The sequence below is a fragment of the Lepidothrix coronata genome, unplaced genomic scaffold, assembly GCF_001604755.1.
Source record: "Lepidothrix coronata isolate B3197 unplaced genomic scaffold, Lepidothrix_coronata-1.0 Scaffold16, whole genome shotgun sequence".
In the NCBI taxonomy this organism is placed as follows: Eukaryota; Metazoa; Chordata; class Aves; order Passeriformes; family Pipridae; genus Lepidothrix; species Lepidothrix coronata.
In genome coordinates, this window is record NW_016690196.1 from 3078768 (window position 1) to 3104317 (window position 25550).

At 41.6% G+C, this 25550-nt stretch overlaps 2 protein-coding genes across 2 annotated transcripts in view; one reads left to right on the plus strand and one right to left on the minus strand.

Moving 5' to 3' along the window:
• Positions 1–1295: 1295 nt before the first annotated feature.
• On the minus strand, positions 1296–14824 carry QPCT (glutaminyl-peptide cyclotransferase). The gene is made up of 7 exons (XM_017806797.1): positions 14516–14824; positions 10517–10663; positions 7888–8169; positions 5275–5448; positions 4341–4440; positions 3760–3876; positions 1296–1700 (listed from the first exon to the last, which is right to left on the minus strand). Exons 1-7 carry the CDS (start codon positions 14624–14626, stop codon positions 1555–1557), a joined length of 1077 nt encoding a protein of 358 aa, XP_017662286.1. The 5' UTR covers positions 14627–14824; the 3' UTR covers positions 1296–1554.
• A 6282-nt stretch (positions 14825–21106) lies between these two features.
• The window catches only part of PRKD3 (protein kinase D3), a 44979-nt gene continuing 40535 nt past the window's right edge, over positions 21107–25550 (plus strand). The window contains exons 1-2 of the mRNA XM_017806723.1: positions 21107–21199; positions 23691–24702. Coding sequence (XP_017662212.1) covers positions 24412–24702 — 291 coding nt within the window. The 5' untranslated portion in view covers positions 21107–21199; positions 23691–24411. The remainder of the gene's footprint in view (positions 21200–23690; positions 24703–25550) is intronic.

Genomic DNA, 25550 nt, shown 5'->3' on the forward strand with positions numbered 1-25550 from the left:
ATCTGTCCAGCTTTTTAGAATTTTCATTGTATTCTGTTTCAGAACTTGCATGCAAAACAAACATTTCTCACAAATGTTAAAGTGATGGGAAAACATAAAATGCGTTTGTTCCATCTTGAGCAACCAAAATCAGATGGAATTTAATTTTCAGGCTATCACTAATACTAAAATTTTACAAATTTTCGTTGCCATAAATGTATATTTCTGTTACAACTTTAAAATATGGATTTAAATATTGTCTTAGGCTCAGAAATGTTTGCTTTAGGAAAATGGTAAAATACAGGCCAAATCTGACATCCTGATGTAAGTCCCCATGGCTTATCTCCTTTTTAAATCTCTTTGCTCAGAATAGAACTTCCTAAGGGAAGAAGTTCAGAGGAGTAAAATACTGACTTGTTTTCTCTCAGTTCATCTTCCACCAGCTTGATATTTTTATTTTTTTCTTCAAATGCTCTTATCTTTTTCTCACCAGTGGAAACCATAATTCTGTGAGTAGCTTCTGAATACTGTTCTTCTGGCTTCCATTGATTTCATTACAGGCTTTCTTTTTGCTAGTGTTACACTAAATTTATTGAATAATTCCACTAAGGAATGTAAAAACACAGGGTTGCTAAATTGGTGAGTATCTTTTTGGTGCCTAAACTACCGTTTTGCTTCTAAGTAATTTTATTTTTGATAGCACTTTGCCTTTAAAATGGTATTTAGATAAAATGATTGTTTCTAAAGTGATCATTTGCCTAGTATGATTATTTCTGTTGTGGTTTGTATTAAAAATGGCGGGTGGGTGGGGGGTTTGGGGGTTTTTTGGGTCAAATTATGAATGATTCTCATGTGATTGAATGGTGTGTGCTGAGGCATTGTTCCCACACACCACCTGATCTCTTTATATCTCCTGTGTTGCAGTCAAAGCACAATGGAACCCCCCCCATACCTTCCTGTTACCATCACTCCTCACCACCATTCTCCCTCAAAAAGTATCCAACAAACAATTTGAGTATTACTCTGTTTACTGGTGGCCTGCTGTCTGCAGAGCCCTTGTTGCCCTCTTCGTAGGGGAAGGAGGAGAGGGAGCAGAGAGACTTAAAAATCACATCCCATTTCAGGATGAGGTGATTTAGTTCAACCCAAAATAGAAGTCTGTTTTAGAGCATCTTTTGATAATGTGGCATACATTTCCATTGCCGAACATCGCAAAAGTTGGTCATGCCTTGTAAAAACTGTATCCAACACTTAAGTTGGCAGGCATCCCTTCCTGGGATCATAATATGTGACAAAAACCAGTGATAACAATCTGGAAGAAATTCTGGGTTATTTTTTATTCAGAGGGAAGACATGGAAAGATCAAATTCTTTCCAGGCTGAACTAGTTCTTATTTAATGCTCTCTTATTTGGGTACATGGAACATTGGGCCAGGAACAGCTGAATCAATAATCAGTCTAGCAAGATCTATCTTATTTTGCTTTGCTTTACTGCTCTCCAGTTCAATTAAATAGCAAATGTGAAGGTGGGCAAACAGTATTTAAAATGGAGTACAATTTGTTGATGTTTTGTCTATCACAGGTTGAGATATTCCAGTACAAACACTTGTAGGATTTTGTTGAGATTGTCGATAGTGGTTTTGTCAAGGTTTTCTTCTGTGTCCTCCATGGTATGCCATACTGCAGGAAAAGGGGATGGAATCAGATGTAGGACTGGAACTCCTATAAAAAGAAAAGTGAAATTTGGAGAAGAAATATTGGAGAAGTTCTGTTAAGCCAACTGATATGTCGCCATTTAGCAACAGAGTCAGGTAACTACTTAATAAACTTGCTTTATAGGGTGTGTCACTGCAGCTTCCTTTTATCTTGTCTTATTTTGAAGCTTGTGACTGCATCCTGTCATTAAATTGTGTGTTCCCCAAAACTGTCACCTTCCTTTCCTTTGAGTACTTTTGCCTCCTTTTATTTTTAAGGCACCTGTAGTTACCTGTTGGGGTTTTTGTTTGAGATTCCTTTCATTGTAGAATGTTTAGGAGCCACAGAAGGGCAGAGAAACGACTGCAGCTCCTCAAACTGAAAACTGATTACCATGACAAATGATTGAGCATTTTAGAAGCATTTTTTTTAGTTCTCTCCATAAATGGTAAAGTAGGGTCTCTTATTTTTGCTCTGTAAAATAGAACCACTGTTATCTTCAGATAAGGAACTTCCACTTGAAAGGATTATACCACTGTATACATTATATATATATTATATATATATATATATATATATATGCATCAAGCCACCTATACATACTGCAGCTTATAGATAAAAGAGGAATTAAATCAGACTTCTGCTTCCTGATCACTTTTGAGAGAGGAACACTTTTTTTCTCCAGCCTTTTTCCTATTTTACTGCTTTTCCTCTAATTTTTCAACTGTGTACCCTTAAGGAATCCATTTTCCTCACTGGGTGTTGTGTTATTAGAAAAGATAAGGTGTAGTCATTGTTTTCCCCTATCAGTTTCTCCCATGTAGGATTTTTTATATCCCTGGACACACATAGGATGGCTGTGTTGGATTTGTTGGACCTGGACCCTGTCTTGATGTGAAAAATGAAAGATTTGTGGAGTTGGAGAGCCACTGAGCAGCAGACAGTAAGCTCAACTCAGTGAAGAGAGCACTCACTTAGAAGTGGAGAGGTGTGGCTGCCCTTGTGCCTGCTTCCAGAGCTGTGTGCACATTTTATGTTATTCAGTAGTTAACAGAGCATAAGCAGTGGTAAAATTAGGGGCTGGATATGAAGATACCTCCCTCCTTTCCTAGGGAGACACCCTCTTCACTGAACTTGTGTCGCATTCCTTTCTGGTCAACCCTTCTCTAGCAATATGACTCTTGCAGTCCTTGCTGTACAGTAGAAAGCTTCAATCAGAAGAGTTTCACTAATCTACTACCCTTATTTGCCCCACCTTCGTTTTGAAGATGCTTTGCTGAGTGCTTAAACTAAGAAGGACATGAAATACACTTTTCAAACTTGGACAAGTGCTTTAATTATTGACCTGTAGCTTGACAAGTGAGAAGCAGTATGACAACTGCTTTCCCTTTCTTTGATCAAATCCCAAAGGAAAAGAATGAACACAGAGCCAGAGGCTATGACCCAGGTGTCTGCCAGAAGATGCTTAGATTGGGGATTACAGTTTCAGGTATCTGCCTAATTCCAGAAGGGATTTCAGGCATAGTGTGTCCTTTGGTATTTCTGTGGACTACTGTCTGCACTTTTCCCATCCTCAAGGTGACAGCTATGAAATCTCCATTCTTTTTAGGGAACGAGGATATCTAATTTGAAAATTTGCAGGAGTCTTAAGTCTTTAACTTTAAACACTGTCTTTAAACAAGTAGTGACGTTATTGTAACTTTGACAACAGATCTTTAAAAATTTGTGTAGTTTTTAGAGACATAACCTTAAGTGTTTCACTGCTCCTAGAATAGTAACTAGCTGACTAGTGTGGTATGTAGTGATATCCCGCTGGATCAGGGTCACTTATCTTTGTAGGACACTACTGCTGACAGAAATTTCCATTCTCTCCATACCATTGAAGCTGTGTTCCCGCAAAGTTATGATGGGTGTGTTTTATTGCTGCTTTTTTTTGGGTATGTTTTTCAAAGTTGTAAAGTTGGATTCAGAAGCCTCAAGTTGGGGCAAATAAGCTTGAAAAACAGGATCATATGCACTTGCTCATTCAGTAAATTGATGTGTTTCTTGCCGAACATATACTTTAAAATAAAAGAACCTCCGGTACCTCTTAATAAAAATGGAATGTGGTCATCTTCAACCATGCCTCGATGTAAAGTACTGTGGAAATACTGTCCTTCAACAAGGTGATTCTTCAACAGATTCATGTTGTGTAGCTTTTGCTCTGTAATGCATAAGGACAGCGAGGCATGTTAGCACATTTGAATTGTTTTTCCTGTCACAATGAAGCTTTTTCCATCAAAGAAGAAAAAGGAGTTGCTGACTGTCTTTTGTGTTTGTTTAGTACTTAGAAGACCTCAAGACTGGTGCTATTACCATCATTTTACAGAAGTGAATACTAAAACACAGAAGTGAAGCAGTTCCCAAGAGTCACAGAGTGACAATCAGTAATGGACTCTGTTTTGTGGCTTCCAAGTGTCTGCGAGTCTTCCTCAGTTGTTTTATTAATTAAATATCAAAATCTTCATATAGGTTTAAGATAAATGAAATTTAATGTTTACATTAGTAAATATTATGACTGTAAACCAGAAAAATTTATCTAAAAAATCTGATTTCCAGAACTTAATAAACTTAGAAACTACACACTACATTTTGAAATTCATCCAAAGCCCATATCCCCCTGCTTACCAATTGCTTGAAGCCTCTGAAACCATCGAGTAGTGTTTGGAAAATAATTGGGAAAGACTGGGTTTGGTGCACCAATTAAATCCAGTAGTACAAGCAGGTCCTACAGAAGAAAGAATCTTTAATATAGAAATCTTTACTACAACACCACCAACAGCAATGAGCTTCTTGGTTCCTGTATAGGTCATGACCAGGTCTTTGCTAGCTCTGGCTAAACGTCTGGCTTTTCTACCATGGTGCCTGAGAAGAATTTATTAGCAGAACATTATTCCAAACTGGCACATTTTGCTGTCTTTCTAAGGAGGGAAAAAGTAGGCTATTTCTCTGTTCCTCCAGCTGAAGCAGGCTGCCTTGCTTTGTTTGCGGTTTGTGTGTTATATCCCTTTAAAAGAAAAACTATGGTAGGTGGGGAGAAAGAAGAGGAAATTGCTTCTTCCCCTGAGAACAACAAAGTCTGTCAAGGGAAAGCCATTTTATGAGTCATAAGAAGCAGTGACAGAAGTGCCTCAGCAGTGAGTAGGGAATGTAGAAAGGAACAGACAACCAGAATGTTAGTAGGAATCAAAGAGAAACAGAGATTGCTGTAACTTAGTACTGAGCTAGGGGAGATGTGTTCATAGGCCAATACCATGTGCTCTTTCCTTATCACTTTGAATAATCTTTCCTGAAGAAGGTGGGTATCCTAGTTTACATTCTAATACATTTGTGTATTTTGATTTTTCTATGACTGCTCCTTATACTTTCATGGGCAGGTCTAAGCAGATTCATCTGAAAAGCTCTTGCCAACTCTGTATTTTATCATATCTCATAAGCCTGCTTCTTCCTTTAACTTTGGTGTGTTCATGGTTTCTTGGGAATTTGGCCAATTACCTACACATTAAATATTTTAAAAAAATGCAATTTACTATTATTCATTAAGGAGGTGAAAGCCACTTACTATGCCCTGCAGCTGGTTTGTGGTTGAACCAGGTGGATGTGGAGTAGATACCATTTTTTGAGCTAAGTGTTTAGATCCATAGAGGGAATCGGAAGGGGACCACCGGACAAAGGCTTCTTCACCATCAAAAAAAATGAGCTGAAGTGAAAGGTCTGGTCTTGAAGTTGAGCTGGTCTGTTGGAGGAATTTAGAAGTAAAATAATTAGCCAGAACATTAAATAAAGGACAAATGCTGTAGCCATATAAGCAACAGTAAGGGTGTATTTTCAAGGTCCCTGATGCAAACCTTCCTTTGGCTGTTACACACATTGTGGTGTAATAATGGTAGCGATTTATGTAGCATGGTGACACATTCTACAGTCTTGTATCATTTTGGTTCTGGTTAAAAGTTTCATTTCTGACTTTAGCAGACATGAGCCAAGTGTTGAGACAGGTCTGCAAAACTAGGTTGCAGAAACAGTATCTCAAATAAGGAGGAGACATGTCAGTAACAACACCGGATGGAGTGCTGATATTATTACTTGATTGTGCCACAAGGATTAATATAATTGCTACAGCTGTGCATCAGTGGAGGAGAATTATGTATTTGTGGAGTTGGTGGTTCTTTGAGGGACAAAGAGCCATTTTTCATTCATGAAAAGAATGACTATTTCTTTTTTTTCAGGGGAACGTGTAATCACTGAGGCAACTTTACCCTAAAACCAAAGCAGAGAGAGTGGAGTAGATATGCCCTTCCCTTTCAACAACCAAAAATATCACAGCACTAAAAACTGAGGATATATATGATAAATGTATTTAAGGTCACAAAAGAGACATCTCTGTGAAATTTCTTTCCCATGTCCCCTTCTCTCTCTGTCTACTATATGAAGCCTTGTTTGAACTGTAAGCATTTCCTACTAATCTACAACATGGCTAAACCCAGTCAGGTTCCACTAAATGAACAGTTTTGGGAACTGTAGTCTTCGCAGTTGCTATAAATATTTTAACCCCTCTGAATTAACACTACTTCAAGTGAAATTGCATGATGTGGTTAAAAAGGTGGAGTCACTGGCAGCAGTCATGTCCTGTATGGGCTACAACTCCCAACTGGCTGGAGCTGATCCAATATAAACAGTAGTGGAAAACTTCTCTAAAATGTCGCTCACACAGGCAAGATTATATTGATTATGCTTACAGTGATATATTGATTACTGGCAGTGGTTTGCTGCCCTTTATCCTTTGCACAGGACAGAGGTCTTTCGACAGCAGTCATTTTGCATTATGTTTTGGAGGAAACTTTATCAATGCCATTTGAGTTTTAGAAAGTAGTATTTGTGTTATTATTGCTGTTTAACACATTTTAATAACATAGAGAGATGTCTTTGCCTATTAATATTAAACTTACTGTATATAACTGGAGAAACATCAAACTAAAAAGCACAGCTTCAAATCAAAGTAGATGAAAACATAACAAAGTCTGTTGTGCTACCATGAGTAGAGCAAAAAGGTCATAGCTAATGTATTAAGCAGATGAATCCTAAAGTATATTTTTAACAGACTGTACAAATGGTAGCCTGTGCAAAGTAATTAATTGCCCTTTTGTCAAATGCTGTCATCTTACATGAAATACATAAAACAATTTTCATTGTAACGTGATGCATTACTAGTGAAAAATGCCAGTCTTGAAAGTCAGTGTGCAAGCTGTTCTATAAATAAGCATCAGGCAAATTTATTTGAATGAAGCTTCCAAATGAAAGCATATGTATTACAGGAGTGTTTTGTTTTGTGATTAAAAATATTGGCATATTCCTAATCTTCTCATTCTTACATATTTGCATGTCAGAAGGCATCAAATCAGTTTCTGGAAAGTATTGTTGACAAGTAATTGTAATACCTGAGCTGAGTGTATTCCTGACACTCTGTAAAGTGTCCCTCACATTTGAGAGACCTTTTCCTGTGAAAAATCTGTAAGTGTATGAAAATTATTTTTTGTGAATAGTGAATACTGAACCAGTAGATGGCACTCCTGAATCTGTAATCCTACAGATTTGTAATCCTACAAGCTTTTAGAGTTTGTGGGCTCAACAGATTTTTATGCCTAGCTATTGCAGCACTTTGAAGCAGATTTTCATAGCATAGGTAACAACAGACTGATAACGTTACACTTGTTTCATAAATAAACTATTCAAATTGTGATACAGGAAGAAAAGCTTAAAATCCTTATGGGATGGAGGGACATGAGTGTCACTCTCCTGCACAGCAATTAGTTCATCTGTGTCCCAAAGCAGAATTCAATTGAGAAATTTTAAAAAAGCTAGATTTGGAATGCAACAAAACTTTGTCAGTGCCCCTAGATGTTATTGGATACAATAGGAACTTCTGAATAGGGTTCTGTGCGTGTTAGCTTGAAAGTAGCAAGTCTATGAAGCATGTATTATTGATGTAAAATTTGTTATTTTTATAAAGTATATGTTTATTATATATACAGATCTCTGTTCTTCTTGAAGTCAATGGGAGTTTTATCACAGGCACAACAATTGGAGAACCAGGCATGCAGGCCGCAGAAAGAATGTGGAAGTGCCCTAAGTCCTGTTGCTGTTGCAAAAGCAAATGCAAAAGAAACAAGTACACTACCTCGATTAACTGAAGCTTGTTATCCAGAGCACGTGCCAACTCCAATATCATAGCACAGGGCACGGCTGAATCAGTTGCTCCTACAAACACTCTCTCCTGCCATTGTTGTCCAAAGAATTTTGAGTCGTAGTGGCAAGCAAGTACTAAATGGCGTTTTGCAGAGGGGTCAAGAGTGCTGATAATATTTGAAAATGTTTGATATCCATATGGTGTGTATCTCTGAAATGTATCTTCTTCAATTTCCCAACCAGCCTTTAATCTTTGAAGACGGTGCTTGATATGCTGCAATTATAAAAGATAATCAGATCAATATTGCTTGCTTCAGAAAGATGTTGCAGACAAATTGTCATTACCTAATTAAAAGTGACCCTTAAGCTTATTTCTGTAAGTTCATTATATTTCTAAAGGATAAATTTTATAGCAAAAAATGTAATGTCACTGTATAAAATAAGTGACAGCTTTGCTACCTTAGCCTTTGAGTAGCTCATTTGCTTTTCATTTCTCCCTTTTGACTCCTGTCTTCGGAGCCTGAAGTTGTTTGAATTATGGCCCATTAATATGAAACATTAAGATCTTGATCTCTGAAGTTTCCAGGCCAGTGTTTTTTTCATGTGTAACTAGAGCAGATTTAATGTTTACCTCTTCAAATCTAAACTCATTTGTGCCCTTAAAACTCAGAATTGGCTGCAGAGACCTTGGTGTGGCTATTTTGACAATTACCACACAGAGACGCCACGGCATAATAATAAAAAAATGCTCTTTGGTTTGGTTGGTTGATGTGAGGTGGGGGGGGGGTTTTAGCTTCTTTGAGCAATCTGCCTTTCAAGTGACCTAAGTTGTTTAAAAGGCTATAAGAGATGATTCCTTTAAATTAAAGAAAGAATTAAATGTTTCAGAACAACATTTTAAAAATCAAATCCTCTAAGTGTAGCTCATGTAAAGATAAGAATTAAGACAGTAAAAGAGATAATTTATTTTAGTTATCTTCCTACTAAAGACAATACCTCTAACAGCCCCAGTTGTACTTCATGCAGAGTTCTGGCTAACTCTTATTAAGAGGGACATCTCTGTTTCTCTGTTGAGCAACTTATTTTTATGGGTCCCTAGAGTGCTTCTTCAAGGCAGATTCCTCTTTCTTTAAGTAAACATTAGGAAAAGCCTCTAAGGGGAAAATAAACTTTGAAGACTTGTTCTGCTCTTAGTGAACTCAGTGGGAATATTGCTGTGTATTTTAGTGCTAGAACAAACTTCCATTTTGTTTGTGGTCACCCACTGAAAGCTTTTATGGCATTGTATGGTCTATCAGCTATCAGTAGGCAGAGCAAAGGATGTCTGTTATGGATTAATGGGAATATATAAGCGTGGATGGAGTTTCCAGTGTCCAGCAGCCATAGTTGGCACTAGCCTTTTCCCCTGAAGGAGTCTGATGCTTTTTCTGTGTCTCAACAAAGAAGTGTCATCCATTTCAAACTCCATTGTGCTTCAACAATGGGAGACTCTTCTTTTTTTCCTTTGATGGGGGTCTAATTTGATACATGCTGTTACCTTCTAACAGGATGATTCTATTTTGAATGTGATTCGTGGTTTTCTAGCCCAGGCTCAGCTATTTTTTTGTTTTTCTTCCTTTTCCCCTTTCGATTTGGCTGCCTTCCAGAGTATCACTAAAGAAACCACGAAACTAAATCTATAGAGATATGTGCCCTCACACACACACACAAAACATAAAAAGGCTGCATTTTTGCAGTCTACCATTTGCAGAGTGGCAAATAAATTTATGGTAGTTAGAGCTGTCTTAGAGCTGTTGACTCACTGCGTAAAGGGTGGATGAAGGCTAGTGAGATGTTGTGAATGTCTTCTAGCAAACTCAGCTTACCATTGTTTGTCTCCTGCTTGGTTAATGCAATCCAGAGCCAGCATGGCACACTGTCCTGAAGATGCCCATGCTGTGAGCACAGAGCAGAGGTGCTGACCGGGCAGCAACCCAATTGTGTGGCAACTCCTTGTGGCTCAAAGACAGTGTGCTGGAGCCTTTACTGGCTTGGGGTCAGCTGCAATCTGGGCATGTTAGCCCAGCATTAGCACACTGCTGTGCTTGGGCCAGTGGAGTGAGCATGGTATGTGGACCAATGCTGCACTTTGTTGTGCTGGCCATTTCATCTGCCTGCCCATTTGGGCCCCTCTGATCCCTTTTGTTGTTGATACATCCATCTGAAGGAACACTTCAGAGGACTGTAACAGCACAGGACCCCTCTGGATAAAGGTGTGTGTGTATGTATGTATTTTATCCTCATGCATGGTCTCAGAGGATTTGAACCACTGACCAAAAACTTGCTCATGTGAGGGAAAGGGCAATGGTTGTGTTGAACTTTGGATACCAAACCTGAGGCAAACTTTTTAATTTAAAAAAAAAAAAAGTAAAATTTTTCGTCATGCTATGCAGCCCTGGGAAATAATGTCAGCTAAAGTGCAAGCTGTGTCATGTAGGCTCTGTGCAGTCTAGACTTGAACAATGATAGAGTTCATCCTACTGAATGAAAGGAATGTGACTGTCCCTTTAGTGGTCACCAAAGGCATTACCAGAATATAAATACTAGATGTTCTTAGAGGTTTTCAGGAAGTGTTGTCTTACCTGTCGTACGAAATAATTTCCCGGTGATCCTGGGTATCTTTCTATCAGGATAGGGCGCAAATCGTTCTGCCACATTTCAGAAATATCTGTGTTTGCCACAACTTTTTGAATAGCATCAGAACCTAAAATTCTTGGTTGGTGAGAATACTGTAGAAGGCAGAGAAAAGGAAGACTGCTATAACTATTAATAGATCTTTTTAATCATAGTTTTCTTCAAAATTACAGTAAATATTATATATTGTGCTAGTTTGATTTACTCACAACAAAAAGTAATTTTAAAAAGTTATCACTCTGAAATTATTTGCTCTGTATCTTTTATTTCCAGGAAAATATACTAATATTAAAAATATGTGAGTAAGTTCTACATACTAGCTAGCTGTAAAACCTCAACCCATGAATGGGTTCTCTGTTTCCTAATATCTTAATTCTACATACATACAGTCATGTCTGCAACCATGCCACCTTCAGCTGAAGTTTCTTTTGAGACAAACACCAGAAGCTTTGTTTCTAGTGGTAATAATGTTTAGCTTTATGCTGTGTCTATGTTATGAGGTGCAGTACTGCAAAGAAATGCATAAGGTAGCTCATTCTCAGAGAGAGTGAAGCTGTGTCATTGTGGCCTCTGCCCACAGCAGTGGTATGAGTGTGACTACACAGCAAGGCGTGGCACATTTGGGGCTGTGTGTCAGCTTGGTGACACATGGGTTAACCTCAGAACTGACGGCTTGTCTCCTGTGACAACCATTAGCATGTTAGCTACCTCCCACAGGACTGCCTTTCTGTTGCCCAAGCACAGAACTTCAGGGGTATTTCAGGTGACCTGGAGTGCTGGAGGCATCCTCATGGGGCTCCCAAGTGCATGTCTTGCATGTCAACAGCCTGTGCTGTTCTGGAGTGGTAGGTGAATGCCAGATGGGATCCCCAAGGATATCTCAAATGCCCCTTTGGACACCTGGTTTGAACCTATCTGACCTCTAGCAGTTGTCTCCTCAGGAACTTCCTGAACCACTCCTGTTTTTATAGATTCCTATTTCAGGCACTATCATATCCATTCCTTATTTATATCATATGGTCTTCCCTCTACTCCTGTCTTTCTCCTAATGAAAAATCCTCCTCTGTTTATTTGTTCTTTGATCAGAACTGCCTTAAGTGATTGATCACACTTGCTATCCTTCAGTGTACCCTGTCTACCTCATTCTTTCTGAGATGAGTAAGGGGAGAGAAACTGGAACATGAGCACACCATAGTTTAAACTGTAGGATAATGGTATTTTCTATTTTACTCTTTTCCTTTCTTCAAACTGCTTAACAGCTGACTTGCTTTTGGGGTGTTGCTGCGTCAAACTGACATTTTCATAGATATCTGTAGCCTAATGCCATCACTGTATGTGTTAGCAAAAAATAATCATTCCCTCTCCTTTTCCACTCACTCATGTGCATCATTTCACATGTGTCTGAAATACCAACTAAAACTCATGACCTGGCAAGAAAGTATACTGACCTTGACAGTCAGGTATAATGACTTGTTATTTTATTACCCTGAGTGATGAATATTGTTAAAAATGGGGTTTATCTCACTATTTGACTTCTACTTCATTTGTGTGTGTACTGAGCAAAGCAGGTACAAGCATAAGTGTTTTCTCGACTTTACTGTAAAGATTTAATTCTGCCTTTCTCTTGTTTCCTAGTTGTTTATCTACATGTAGACCTTTCCTCTAATTCCATTTAAGTTTAGTGAAATTAAGCAGAGGGATGATGCAAAGACACCAAATCTTACTGTGCCAATTTTAATACAGCATTTAAAGCTGAATTTTAAGACTATAAGGACACCAAATTTTAGGATGTGCAGTTAATATTCTTAATGCTAGGAAATTTAGACATGGGTTAAAGAAAAATTGCATTTTGTCTGATATAAAGAAGAACTTTTATAAGTTCGGAAATTGTAGTGTGGAAGTTGTAAAACTGTCTCTTGAAAGACTAGAAGTTTAATACAGTGGATTTGGACCAGTGTAGAAGAGGCACAGACAAGAGAAGATGTTGTCAGGGAGTTGTTCTGTTTAGGAGGAGCAGGGTATAATGGGAGAGAGAAAAGCTAAAGCTATGTGCTTCAGAAGAGTGTAGGAAGACAATTTAAGGAAGTTCAGAAAATATGTCTGCAGCTGAACAAGTGAAGGGTTCAATTAGAATGAGGAATCATCTTGCTTCCAACTGTAGAGCACGCCTGGTAATTGGGATAATTGAATCATTTTGCAAAGAAATTTTTAAAGTACAAATGCATGAAAATACTTCAGGAGGGAAGAATCAAATTCCATTTCTAATAAATGAGATACCTTCAAATTTGGGAAGTGAAAGTAATTGCAAAAGTGGTTATGAAATAAGCAAAATAAGATCTGTAGGTGACTCATTCTTTACAGTGTTGCCACAACAGGGAGGCAGAACAATGTATTTATGACAGGGTTGTCACTAAACCTGTTGTACTAAGCTGCATAAAACTGCAAGACTTCAAGTTCTACAAGTAGCTCATGCTCACCTGTAGGATTTTGAACTTCTGGCTCACATTCCTTCAGGGATAAAGAACTAAAGTTGTCAAGGGACAATAAGTTGATGAGAAAGAGGAAGTGGTTCTTGCTTAGTGTGTGCACAGGCAGAGGCAATCAGATGCAATGGTTCTGCGGTTAGATGGTACTACTGACAGCACTGGGGAGTAGAGTGACTACTGAGAGGGGAATGAACTAAAGAGTGAATTGGTGGGACTCAGGGGGGCTGAGAAAAGGAGCACTGGGGCTACGTTCATGTTCATTGACTAGTATGACTAAAGAATTAGCCTCACATATTCTTACATATATATGTACATATACATGTATTATGCATAATATAGATGTATTATGTTACAGATAGGTAGTCAATACATGAGCTATACATGTATATATAATAAGATATAATTAACAGAACAGAATGACAAAGTATCTCATAAACAAACAACCCAACACTAACTTGAATGGGGAGTGAATAAAATCAAGGAGAAAGGGAATGACTAAGGGGAAGTGAGTGGAAAAGTATGAGGGAAGCTTCATTTTGCCAGTTTGTCCTGGACTCTGATCTATTGGTGAAGAGAATGGTGCACTAGATTAGTGGAGTTCAGTTGCTTCTGACTGAACTTTGAGTTCAGCTCTTCTACAAACACCTGGGGATGGGCCCTAGACATATATTTTGTGTTTGGAAATTCCTGAAACTTTTAATTGAATGTGATTTGTGGTTGTATGCTCTCCTATGTTTCATGTGGTTTAGTTCTTCACAAAGAAACTATGTTAGTGTTTCATAATGGACCATTGAGTTGTTACACAGAGAAATCTGTGGTTTAAGGCTTACTAGTGTTTAATTAAACCTTGAGAGTGCTTTTTTTCACTGGTTCACATACCATGAATTAGAAACAGTATAATATGGGTCTGCAACATATTAGAGTATTATATCCTTTCAAAACAATTTTGTAGTGGATCTCGGTACCATTCCTACTTGTTTTTCCTAGATACATGTGCATCACTGCTGGAGGAGCTATTCTTAAACTAAGACACTATCCTCTGACTCACTATAATCACAATGAAAATTGGAGTACAATAGAATGTTATATGGAATATGATTTCAGATTTTGATCCGTCTTGTCCTCTTTGGGCTTCCCTTAATGTCACAAACTGCCTCTGACAAAGCATATCGCTCTCGCTGCCCGGTCTCACCGAGACGTCAAACGTGTGAAGGCGGCTTGTTCTCTGCAGTCACCAAGCTCGGGGTACGAAGAAAGCCGTGTCACCCACCCTCACCTGCGGGCCGGCCCCTTGGCTCCCGCGCCAAGGGCGACCTCCAACCCGAATTCATGTTGGCGCCTAGGGCAGGAAGGCTTGAGGCTGTACCCCCGCCCAGCCGCTGACCCCTGCCCGCCGGGAAGGTGCTCCCCACCTCCACCAAGCGAGGCAAGAAGCGCCCGGGAAACGCAAACGCGACCCACCTTCTCCAGGGTCCACTGTGCTCCGGCGTCCCTCCCGAGCGCCAGGTGCAGGCAGGCGGCGAGGCACAGCGCCCCGGGCAGCCGGGGAGCGCCCCCCGAGACCCCCGCCATCCCTTCCCTCCGCCTCTCCGAGTCCCGGGGGTGGAAAGGGTAGAGCCGGCGCTGTGCCGGCGGAGGTGGAGGCGGAGGAGGGGCGGACGGAGGGAGGGAGGAGGCTGCTGCTGCAGGAGCGGCTGTGGCTGATGGAGCCGCAGCCCTGCCAGCCTCTCCCAGCCCGTGTGCCCTCCGAAATGAGCCCCGTCCCCGGCAGCACGTCAGCAGTGCCACGGGCCCGCTCCCCTCCTCCCGCCGCACTGTGAGGGGCGGCGCGCAGGGACTCGTGATTCCCACTGTGGGAAAAGCCGGAGCCTGCGGCTTTCCCCTGAAAGCTGGTTTTGTGTTCCGAGGGGCGGCTCTGGGATGGGCTGGGGGTCGGGGGCCCCGCGTGATCTCATCGCGTTCGGGCACCGGTGGGAGCTGCGGGCGCTGGAATGAGGGAGGGCTCTGCTGCGCTGCTCGGGCTCCTGCTGGGAACGGGCCGGGATCAGCGCTCATGGCTGATGGCCAGCTCGGAACGGATATTCGTGAAGGGTCTGACAGGGCAAAGACCTACAGAACTGCAAAGGGGTTTAATTTAGTAGTTTATAAGCTCTTCTTAATATCCTTTTTAGGCCTAAACCAACAATACTTGCTAGAATAAAAATCCATTCTTCAGGCATTTTAAATTCTGTAATTATACTATCAACTACCAATGAAGCAAAATCTGTGGTGAGGTGGTATTTTGCAGTAGACCAATTAAAATTATTAAACCAAAGATACGAGCTTCTGAGCCCGTGATCCCTTCTTTACGTCATTTGACATCACCGTTCTTGCTCTACGATGTCGCAGAAAACATCTAACTATTCTGCCTCAAAGATACTCCTTTTAAAGTCTCCAGTTTTTACATGTTTCTTAAAGCTCAGGCTCAATGCCAAAACAAGAGAGAAAAAAAAAAGATGAAAGAAAGGAAAGAGGGAGGGAGCAGGAGTAATCATATTGCTGCTCTCCAGCCTAATACTGGAAAGTCAAATCCTGGAAACTACAGCTTTGCAAGTATTCAGAGTGCCTGCAAGGGTAATATTAGAGAAATAGGCCAATTTGTGATCTGCAGATTGTTGACCCAGTTTTCACAGATTTCCTAGAAAAGCTGAAGGATCTGCTGCCCAGCATACAGATAACATCTCTGGTGGTGATAGCTTTACTACAGGATCAGCATCCTTCTAGCTGATACTCAGAATGTGGCTGTATCCAAATTTTTCATATATGGGAAAACGAAGAGTTAATTTAAATCGGTGCCTTTTTCTTTCTTTTCAGTCACAAAAATCCACTCATTGCTTAGTTAGGAAACTGTTCTAAATGCAAAGCCAAGTCACTGGTTAATAGGGAGAAATGGGCAGTCATTTGATTACCAAGAAAAATCAGCACAGTTTACAGATTTTTTGTAAAAGCTCTGGCATGTCAGCAGAGATCAAGTCACAGGAAATTAGTCTAAATCAACTACCAAGATGACAGTGATCCCAACAGGACTACATTAAGAACAAAAATCTGTTGCCCCTCCATGAGACTTCCTGTGGTTGACCGTACAATCCAGATGCTGGGCAAAACTTTTGGCTGATTTGCCAGAGTTCTCATTTAGCAGAAAAAAAAACCACAATAGCAATAGGAGAATTCTGACAAGAGTATAAGCTTGAGTCAGGACTTAGCTAACACTGTTTTTCCTGAAGGGATTGTGGTTGCACCGAGGGCTACAGTTCTTTGATGGATTACAAACCTGGCAAGTGTAAGGTCAGATTTAGGTAGTGTTAATATCACCTACATGGGAAACAAATATAAATGTGTAAGTGCTGGGCCAGATGCATAGAGAGATTGAATGGGATTTTTTTAAAGGTGCTACTTTTAAAATTTGGAGTGGAGATGTTGCCTTCCTCCTCCCCATAACTACCCCAGAAAGTTCTTTGCCTAATGGTATAAAGAAGACTGAGGGAAAAAAAATCCATTAAAATGTAACAGAAATCAGAACGATTCACAGCTGAAAATAGAATTATGTAACTATTTTAAAAAATAATACACAAAGTTTAAAAAAATCAAAGTTGATGGACATTTTGTTTTTTCCAGGGATTTATAAGGGAAAAATGTTGTTTAGTCCTATTCCATACCACCTTATTGAAAAGGTGTCAACAGATTGCTAAGTGGTCATCTGTTCTATTTTATACACTTAAAATAGTTGGTTTATTACCCCAGAAAATCAAATAAAGGTAATCAGATGTCATCTAGAGGGGGAAAATAAAGAGAGTTTATTTGAAGAAAAGCATACACAATCTGTGACAGAATAATGTGTACACTGTCTCTTCCTGTGCCCCAGTTGGTGTGACAGTGCCATCTACTGAAGTCCCGACAGACAGATGGTAGAGGCAGTGCTGTCAAAAGCTTTTCCTTCTGCTGACTCTCCAACATATCAGAGGCCAAACCACCTCTTGGAAGCTGAGGCCATGTGCTCCGTCATTACCTTGGCTATTAACTCTAGAGAAATGTGCTGCCAAATGCCGCGGATTTAATGCTCACCAGTTTTCTCCAGAAGGGGAACTCCTGCACCTTCCACCATTGCAAATGCGGTTGTGATGCTCAGCTTTTTCAACTAGCAGACCCATGGCAGGGAGAGCAGAGTGAGTGTGGTTTGTTTAGGTGGTTTGGTTGTTTGTTTGTCTTGAATCCACCTAATACAAGGTAATTTTGAGGCCAGGTTGGATGGAGCTCTGAGCAGCCTGGTCTAGTGGGAGGTGTCCCTGCCCATGGCAGAGAGGTTGGAACTAGTCGATCTTTAAGGTCCTTTCCAACCCAAGCCATTCTACGATCCTGTGATTTTGTGCCTGAGCTATGGCTGATTTGCCAACAGTGGTAATCCAGCAGTTAGAATATACAGGCTGAGATTTCCGGTGTTTGGCAGCCTGAGCTACTGCAGGCTCAGAAATCCATAGGCAGCTCTTACAGCCCAGAGGGAAAGGGTGGTGGGGCTGATGTTCACAGAGAAGCACAGGAGCCTGCAGGTGCCCAGTGCTCACGTGCAGCCTGTGGGTTTGAGCTGCTGTTCATCCTCGTTAACTGCTCCACCACTGATCTCTATAGGGTTTGGAACAGATTTTAGCAGGCTGTGGAAGCACTGCACTTGGTGACTCAGGTTTAAGAGATTCTGTTTCTATGGGCTGATGTTTTCACAGATGAAGTTTTAATAAGTGAAATGTGCGGGTTAAATGTAAACATTTATTTAGGCAAATAACTTTATTTCACAGTTGGTACGGTAGAATTATATTTATATATATGATATGAATGAAGCTACTCATCTGGCAGATGCAAGGATCTGTGAGATCATTCCTTAAACTGGTGGGGGTAAGTGAATTCCAAAAAGCCAATTACATATAATTTATAATATAAGTATGTATTTTGTTTTCAAAATATATGTTTATACCAAGGTAAATTTTGATTCCATGCTTTTTTAAGTCTATACTAAACTTTTCACTGGTTAGTTGGAGTTGGATTTTGGGACAAAGTTCAACTAAGGGCTCAAACCAAGACGATGAGGTAATTCAGAGACATATCCACATTTCAGGATTTTATCCAAACCAAACCTGAACTCCTAACTCTTTTGGGGGAAGGGGAAGAAATGAGACAATGACCTGAAAAAAAAAAAAGAAAAGCGTTTTTATATTTTGTCCACAGAGATACTACTTCCTCTTTTCTCTTTTTGCAAGCATTTATTGCAGATCTTGCAAATCCTGAATGGGTGCATTTGCTATGCAGCATCAGTGTCAAAAGCAGTGTAAAAATAATGGCAGCATGTGCTTATGGAATTTCACAGACAAATGCACCACTCAAGTCTTCCAAGACATTGCTTTTTTTTTAACCCAGTTAGATGACATGAAAATAAAACATCAGATAGGTGAATAGAAATGAATATATCCATTTTCAGATACCAATTATCCAAATGCTAGTGGTATTATTTTCTAACTGGAAAAACATAATGCATTTTTAGAGTTATAAAACAGTTGTTCCAAATGCAGTTTGTCTATGTAGACCTTGTGGTCCATACAGAATGAAAAACAGTTTTTGTTTATAAAAGCAAATAAATACAATAAAAGTTACCCTTGTTTCCTGCTATCTTGTAGACGCGAGAGAGAGTGATTTCTAAAGGGCAGCTGGCTTCAGGAGGGAAAGTTGAGCTGTGAAAACGAGCTAACCATCTGAGGGAATGATGTGGGCTCAGAAAAAAAAGAAACACTGATGAAATCCACAGGAAATCACTAATTATGGTAGTCATAAAAATAACAAAACAGAATGCTCGCCCTGTCAATTACTGCAGACAAGGCTAATGATGTCATGGTGCTGCTACACAGTCACACAAAGTCAGCTGTGCATATGGACAGATGTGTGTGCTGCTCTATACATAGATGCTGAATGCAGAGCTGCTTTCGGATGTGTTTTACACAGAGATCTTTACAAACAGAACAGGTTTTGGATGCTTCAGGAATATTTGTAGAAAGTAACATTGGACAAATACTTACAGCAGTTTGGTTTATTTTGGCTGATATTTTCTTGTGTTCTGTAATAAATTGATTTTAACTAATCCATCTTCTGATTTATGAAAAAGCAGATATTATGGCTTTGGGCAGCAAATTAAATAGCACCAACCCTATTGGATGGTAGAAAGCTGAGCTTCTTTACAAAGAAGTATAATCGTTGCCCAGTGACTGTGCTAATTCCTAATATCCATCTGGTATTGTCCATAAACAGCTATTTTTAGGGCTGTTACTCAGAATGTGAGAAGCTTGCTGCACTTTAAGTACACTAGAGTATGTGTTGTGCTAAACATCAAAAATCATGTTTATGGAGGCAAGCTCTATGTTTACAGTGGTGGCGTGTGGGAGTCCCACTTCAGAGGAAAAAGGAAACGAAGATTGCTCAGTTATCTGGTGCAGAGCTTTGGCAAGAACATCCTCTATTCATGGAATAGCCTTCATTAAGAAGTCCCAGGGTGGTTTTTGGCATTCAAAACCAGTAAAAAGCAGAATCAACCATTAACTGCTGCAGTTTCAGTTTAAAGTACTTCCAGATTTTGACAAGAAGCTGCATGCTAATTATTTATCTAATGAACTGGCTCCAATCAGAGTGCAGACCTGGTTACGCTCCGTATCAGCTGCACTGTGTAAAAATCTGATGCAAAACAGGGTGAAGTAAAGCAGAAAGACTCCCTTCAGTTTCAGTGGGTTTTAGTCCAAGCCTCAGGAGTGTAAGATGAAGGAAATGAGAACGTATGTAACGTATGTAACAAACAGCGCTATAAATGACAAGGCACTAATCTGCTTCTCCATCTGTTTCTCTCCGAGCTGAGCATTGGAAGCCTTTGAATTTCTGTTGACAGTTTGCCTTTTCCAAGTGTTTTTGGTCTGGTATATAATTTAAACTTCAGCAACTTCCTATGGTAGTGGATATAATTTTAAGATTTGTACACAGAAATTGAATCCAAATTCAAGAAGGAAGATTAAGGGTTGTCTCTTCACAGGGAGCTTTTGGACTGGAGGGAGGTTACAGATGCAGTTTTGCTTTATGACCAGTTTTATTTGATACTTTTGCTCGTTGTGTTTGCTCAGTATCTTGCGTGCAGAGATTTGGTGCTGATGCAAGAGTGGCATCTTTAACGCAGAGCAGGAAGACAGGATTTGGGTGTATCAGAGAAGAAGGGGGGACTGAAACGTACTAGCAGACGGTGACAGTTACGTCCGAAAGGGCCTGGAGAACTGAGATCTTGCTGAGCCACACGCACGTCCGTAGGGGCTACCGGGAGGCGGCGGGGACGCTGAAAACCCTTCCAGCTCCCAGGTCAGCGCGGCCACGGAAAAGACCAGCGCGATGCTGTGACACACTAGGTCAAGTATTTCCTGTGCAGCGATGGAGGGCCTGCCCGCGGCCCTGGGGACACCCCCGCGGGGCTGCGCCGCCCCCAGCCCGGCAAGGTGAAGCGGGGGCGGCGCGGGTGGCCGGACACACGGGCTGCGGCAGACCCGGCTGGGCGCGGGGCGCGCCCCGCGGCGCCGCGGGGAGGGCGCGGGGGCTGCCCGGGCGCGCGGCCGGCGCTGGCACAGCCCCGGAGGGCGCGAGCTGGCGTCGCCCCAGCCTTTGGCAGGGCTGGAGGCGGCGGGGGCTGGGGAGGCGAGGGCGGCAGCGGGGCGGTGGCTGCAGCACGGAGCGGAGGGCCCCGCTGCCGGCGCCGTGCCGTTCCACCGCGCCCCGTCCCATCCCATTCCATCCCATCCCGCTGTAGCGGTTCTGGGCAGCGCCCGCCACGGGCGAGGATAACTAACGGAAACTCTTTCGGGGAGCCCTGCGCCTGCGCCGCCGCGCGCGCTGAGCCCCCCCAGCCCGCGCAGGGCACGCCGGGACTCGTGGTTCGTCGGGGCCGGGTGGACGGTGCCTGAACGCGGTCGCGGGACTACAGCTCCCGGCAGCCCCCGCGGCGCAGCCCCGTCCCGTCCCGGGCGGCGCTGGAGTGTGCGGGGAGCCGCGGGGCTGGAGATGCGCGAGCGGCCGCTCCGGCCCGGGACAGCGGGGCCGCAGGTGAGCGCGGCGGGGCCGCGGGCGCCTTCGCCGTCGGCGGCCGGCGCGGGAGAGAGGGGTGCGGGGGTCGGGGCCGCCGCCGCCGCGCCGGGGAAGGGCGGGGGCGGACTCGGAAAGTTCCTGCCGCGGCGGCGGGAGCGGCGGCTCCGGCAGGGGCCGTGTCCCGGGGGAGCCCCCACCGCTCCCCCCGCGGGGGAAGCGCCGTCGCGGCAACAGCTTCGCCCTGTGTATCCCGGGGTGGGGGCGACGGGCCGAGGCCACATCATCTCCGGAGATGGTGCCGGCGGAGGCGGGTCGCGCAGCGGGGATTTAAACCTTGGACGGGCGGACGGGACGGGCGGGTGCCAGCGCCGGCCCGGCTGGGGCTGCGTGACCCGCGGCAGGCGCGACGCGTCCCGGCGGTCCCGCCCGGGCCGTGCGGGGGGAACCTCTGTCCCTCCCGGCGGGAACCGGCAACCGCGGGGGTAAGGACAGCCGCGGGAGTCGCTGGGAATGGGGTGCGACGGCTGCGCCTCACCTCGCAGCGGGTTAAGTACGAGGAATTTGAGAAGCTGCCCGGGAGCTGCTCGGCTTGGGAGCAGCCCAGCAAGGAACGGGAGGGTTAGCGCTTCTGGGCGAGGGGAGGCTGCGAGCTGGGAGTAGGGGAAGGGGACAGAGAGGCTCTCTTCCTAGCCTTTGTATCTCTCTGCTCTTTAGGTGTGGGGTTTCCTTTACATAAATAAAATACAGAGTTGTAGGCTGCACGAAAATTTCGACATGCACTTACTTTATTTGATGTTCGGAAGAACTCTATCCTCACTACAAAATGAGCAGTTTTGTAGTTTGTATGACTTTCCTTTCTTAGAAAGGTCCATTCTTTCCCGCCAAGTAGCAAAAATAGCCTTCTTTAAAGGCTTATATGCAAATACAGGTGGTATGAAAAGGCTTTGTCAATGCAAATGTATCATGCTTTTGGTAAATATAATTGATGTTCTAATTAGGCAGCTTTTGCAGTGTGTTTTCACTATCTAAATTAAATTTGCTTAGTAGACTCATTAATTCTTTCTCATCATAAGGCTTTTGTGTTCTCTGTTATGTTGGTTAGGCATTACTGTAATTCTGATCCACACCTAAGGCTTTGTATTTGCTTGCTCTGGTGTCTCTGAGAGGTACGGGAAGGAAAAGCAGTATGTAGAAAACAACAGTCATCTTCAAGCAAAGCTGAAGGCACTATGAAGCTGCTTTCTTGAGAAGGGTTCTTAAACGTTGCTGTTCTTACTCTTCCTGTTTTTGACTTTCACCTGTATCACGTTTAGTGTGTTCTTTAAGGCAGAAGTTATCTTTTCATATGTTGTTGCTACATGTCCAGCAACTGTTGTATATTTGAAGACAACAGTTTCTAGATACCTGTGCTGAAAATCTGGAAGTTATCAAATTGTTCTCTCATGGAGCACTTGTTAGGAATTTTTATCACACTGCCAAGAGCTTCTATTCCTTCCAGTAATGCAATTCGTGTACCTCTCTTTCCTTATTTACCTTTCAGAATGCAATGGCAGTGGGGCTTTGAGTTATTACACTGGTAAATATACCAGGAGTGCACAGTCTATTAAATTGACTCTTTTACCAGTTCTCAGCCTTATTTCTGGTAAGGGCAGCTTATACTATGTGCAATAAACTGTGGCATTTCTCTTCTGAAATTTCATTTCCAGAATGATGTTCTTTCGGAGATTTTATTTTTTTGTACATAAGGGAAGAAAAGAAAACCTTTTCCTGTGGCAGAAGTTGCATGGGGAATCTAAAAATTATTCTTTTAAAATATTTCAGTTGCATGAAATGCTTGCAATATCGAATTGGGTAAAATAGCATTTTGTAACAAGTATCTTGAGCCCATGCTCATGAAATTATTTATTTTAAAAAGTTGTAGCCAACTTGCTTTTTTTCATCAGACATGTGAGCGTAAATTAATTTGATTTTTTTTTTTCCAGAGGAACCAATGCTCAATTGTATGCTCTGCATATCTTCCTGTAGTTGGAGTTTATGCAAGACGTTCTTCAGTTGTCTTGAGTCACAGTATTAAAATCCTGAGTACATGCTATCTAGAGTTTGAGTTTTGAGTTTATGGGTTTTTTTTTGACATTTCAATGCATTTAATAAATTTCCTTCTCTACCCACCAGCTTCTCAATATAGACCTACAGAGCAGAGCTGTGGTCTACTGCCCCCTCTCCCCACCTTTTTAATTTTTTTCCTCTTAAGTGCTAAGTACTTTGCTCTGCCAAATTACCATTAGTGAGAAGTTGTGGTAACATATTGGGCAGTGTTAGATCTGATTTGTCTTGAGTATCACAGAGTGGGAAAGTATTTGAGTAGAACTGTAAGTACAAAACGTTACTAAAATAACACATTTGAGTAAAAGAAGTTGGTGATTCTGCTGCTTCAAAGTACAGCGGTTATGACACTGCTATGCGACTGTGCATTTCATGTGAAATGACAACTTTATCTTTTCCCCTGCAGGCAGAGTACAACGTTTCAAAATGCTGGAGATTATCTGGGTGAAGCTAGAGATTACATTTAATGTGATTCGGTCTTCAGACATTCTGCTCCTCCATTTCATGAGCTAAAATATTTTATAAAAATGAAATCAGATATCTTCACTGATCTCCAGGTTAACTGTGTCCTGTGAATTCAGAGAAGCCTTTCTGAAGGAGGAATTGATTCATCATACATGGACTTCTGTTGTTACTCAAGGATACACCTTTTTTTTCATTCTAAAAGGCTATCTTCATGAAGATGCGTCTGCATTTGAGATATCTGTGCAATTAGGTGAATGAGGATATTTTTAATGAATTACCATCATCTTTTTCCATCTGTTTCTCCAGCTTTTGTTTTTTAAGAAAAATGAAGAACAAGTATAAAACAGCAGAGCTGATGTGTTTCTGTGAGGCCTTTATGTAAGCCTCTGTTGTCTGGATGTGGTGCTAAAGGACAGGCAATCTGCTTTCAATGATTGTAACTGCAGAAAGACAACCTTTAATTTAAAGTAACTTGCAGCTGTAATTATTTTGCTTTTTGGCTTGCACGAATGAAAGGGAAATTTAAGTTTTACTGGTCATTTTACTGAACTAAGAAAGGGAAACTTACATTATCCTTATTTGCATTTCAAACTAAGAACTGATAACGTATTTTTCTTAGAATTTGACTACTACAGAGATCTTGACAGAGTAAAGCAAGTCAGATGTCAGCAAACGACTCTTCTCCCCCATCCTTACAGAAGTTTTCCCCACCTACGTGTCATGTTGCTGCACCACAGACCCCAACTTTGTCTTCAAGTCCCCAGTCGGGGCTCTCCAGTCGACTCTCCAATGGCAGTTTCAGTACCCAGAGCCTCACCAACTCCCGAGGCTCTGTGCATGGGATCTCCTTCCTTCTGCAGATTGGTCTCACTCGAGAGACTGTCACCATTGAAGCTCAGGACCTGTCCCTCTCTGCTGTTAAAGACCTCGTGTGCTCAATAGTTTACCAGAAGGTAGGGTTTAACCACGTTCTGTCATGGCATCCCTTGTTTGGTAACAGACTGCTTAGTAATAACAATGTGTGACTGAATGATGCCAAGAGATTTGGTACAGTGATAAAGATCCATGTTAGGTATTTGCAGTTTTGCACAAATTTTGCTAACTCTCCAGGTAGAAGCTTTTAATTTAAAAGGAGTAGACCCTCCTGTTACTTTCTCACTTGTGAAATCTAGTAAAAGAAGATGTAGTAGTAAATTTTCTGCAAGAATTACTTTTCACAATATGGAGACTATGTTCTTTCCTTTCAGCAATTGTCACTGATACCTCAGGGTTTTATAGTTTATGCTTACTGTTGTTAAGGAGTATTCTTGGAACTGTATAGTCAGCCCTAATGAAAGGACCAGTTGTGGCTATAGACATGCACTGCACACTTGCAGATTTGCAGAAGGAAATAACACTGATCTTGCTGGTTTTGCATCCAAGTTTTATCTTTATTTAGGTTTGCTAGGTTAGATCCTACTAAGCAACCTTAAAAGCAGTTAACAGTATTTCATAAATAAAAAAATAATTGCTCTTTCCCTGCAAGGCCAGGGGTGAGTGAGAGTGAGGGAGCTGAAAGTGAATTATTTTGTAGGGAATTGTTTTCTCTATGTCTTTCATTATTGTGATTGGTATTTATGGTTGGTTAGTTTTATATGTTTTTTTTACTTAATAGCTTGCAAGAATGTAAACTCATATATTTTATGTTATTTCCATACGCTTATGTATCTTTTTTCCCCATCTCATAACTTACTGCATCTTCCATATTTTTACAAACTAGTTGTCAAGCAAGCCAATTTCGGAATGACTACCAAAATATAGT

Excerpts from the sequence above, each read along its gene's own strand:
- QPCT (XM_017806797.1), bottom strand. The coding sequence starts at position 14,626 with ATGGCGGGGGTCTCGGGGGGCGCTCCCCGGCTGCCCGGGGCGCTGTGC. Across the intron at positions 10,664-14,515 it reads CACAGTGGACCCTGGAGAAG|TATTCTCACCAACCAAGAAT; the intron begins GTGGGTCGCGTT and ends TGCCTTCTACAG. Across the intron at positions 8,170-10,516 it reads GAAATTATTTCGTACGACAG|CATATCAAGCACCGTCTTCA; the intron begins GTAAGACAACAC and ends TTATAATTGCAG.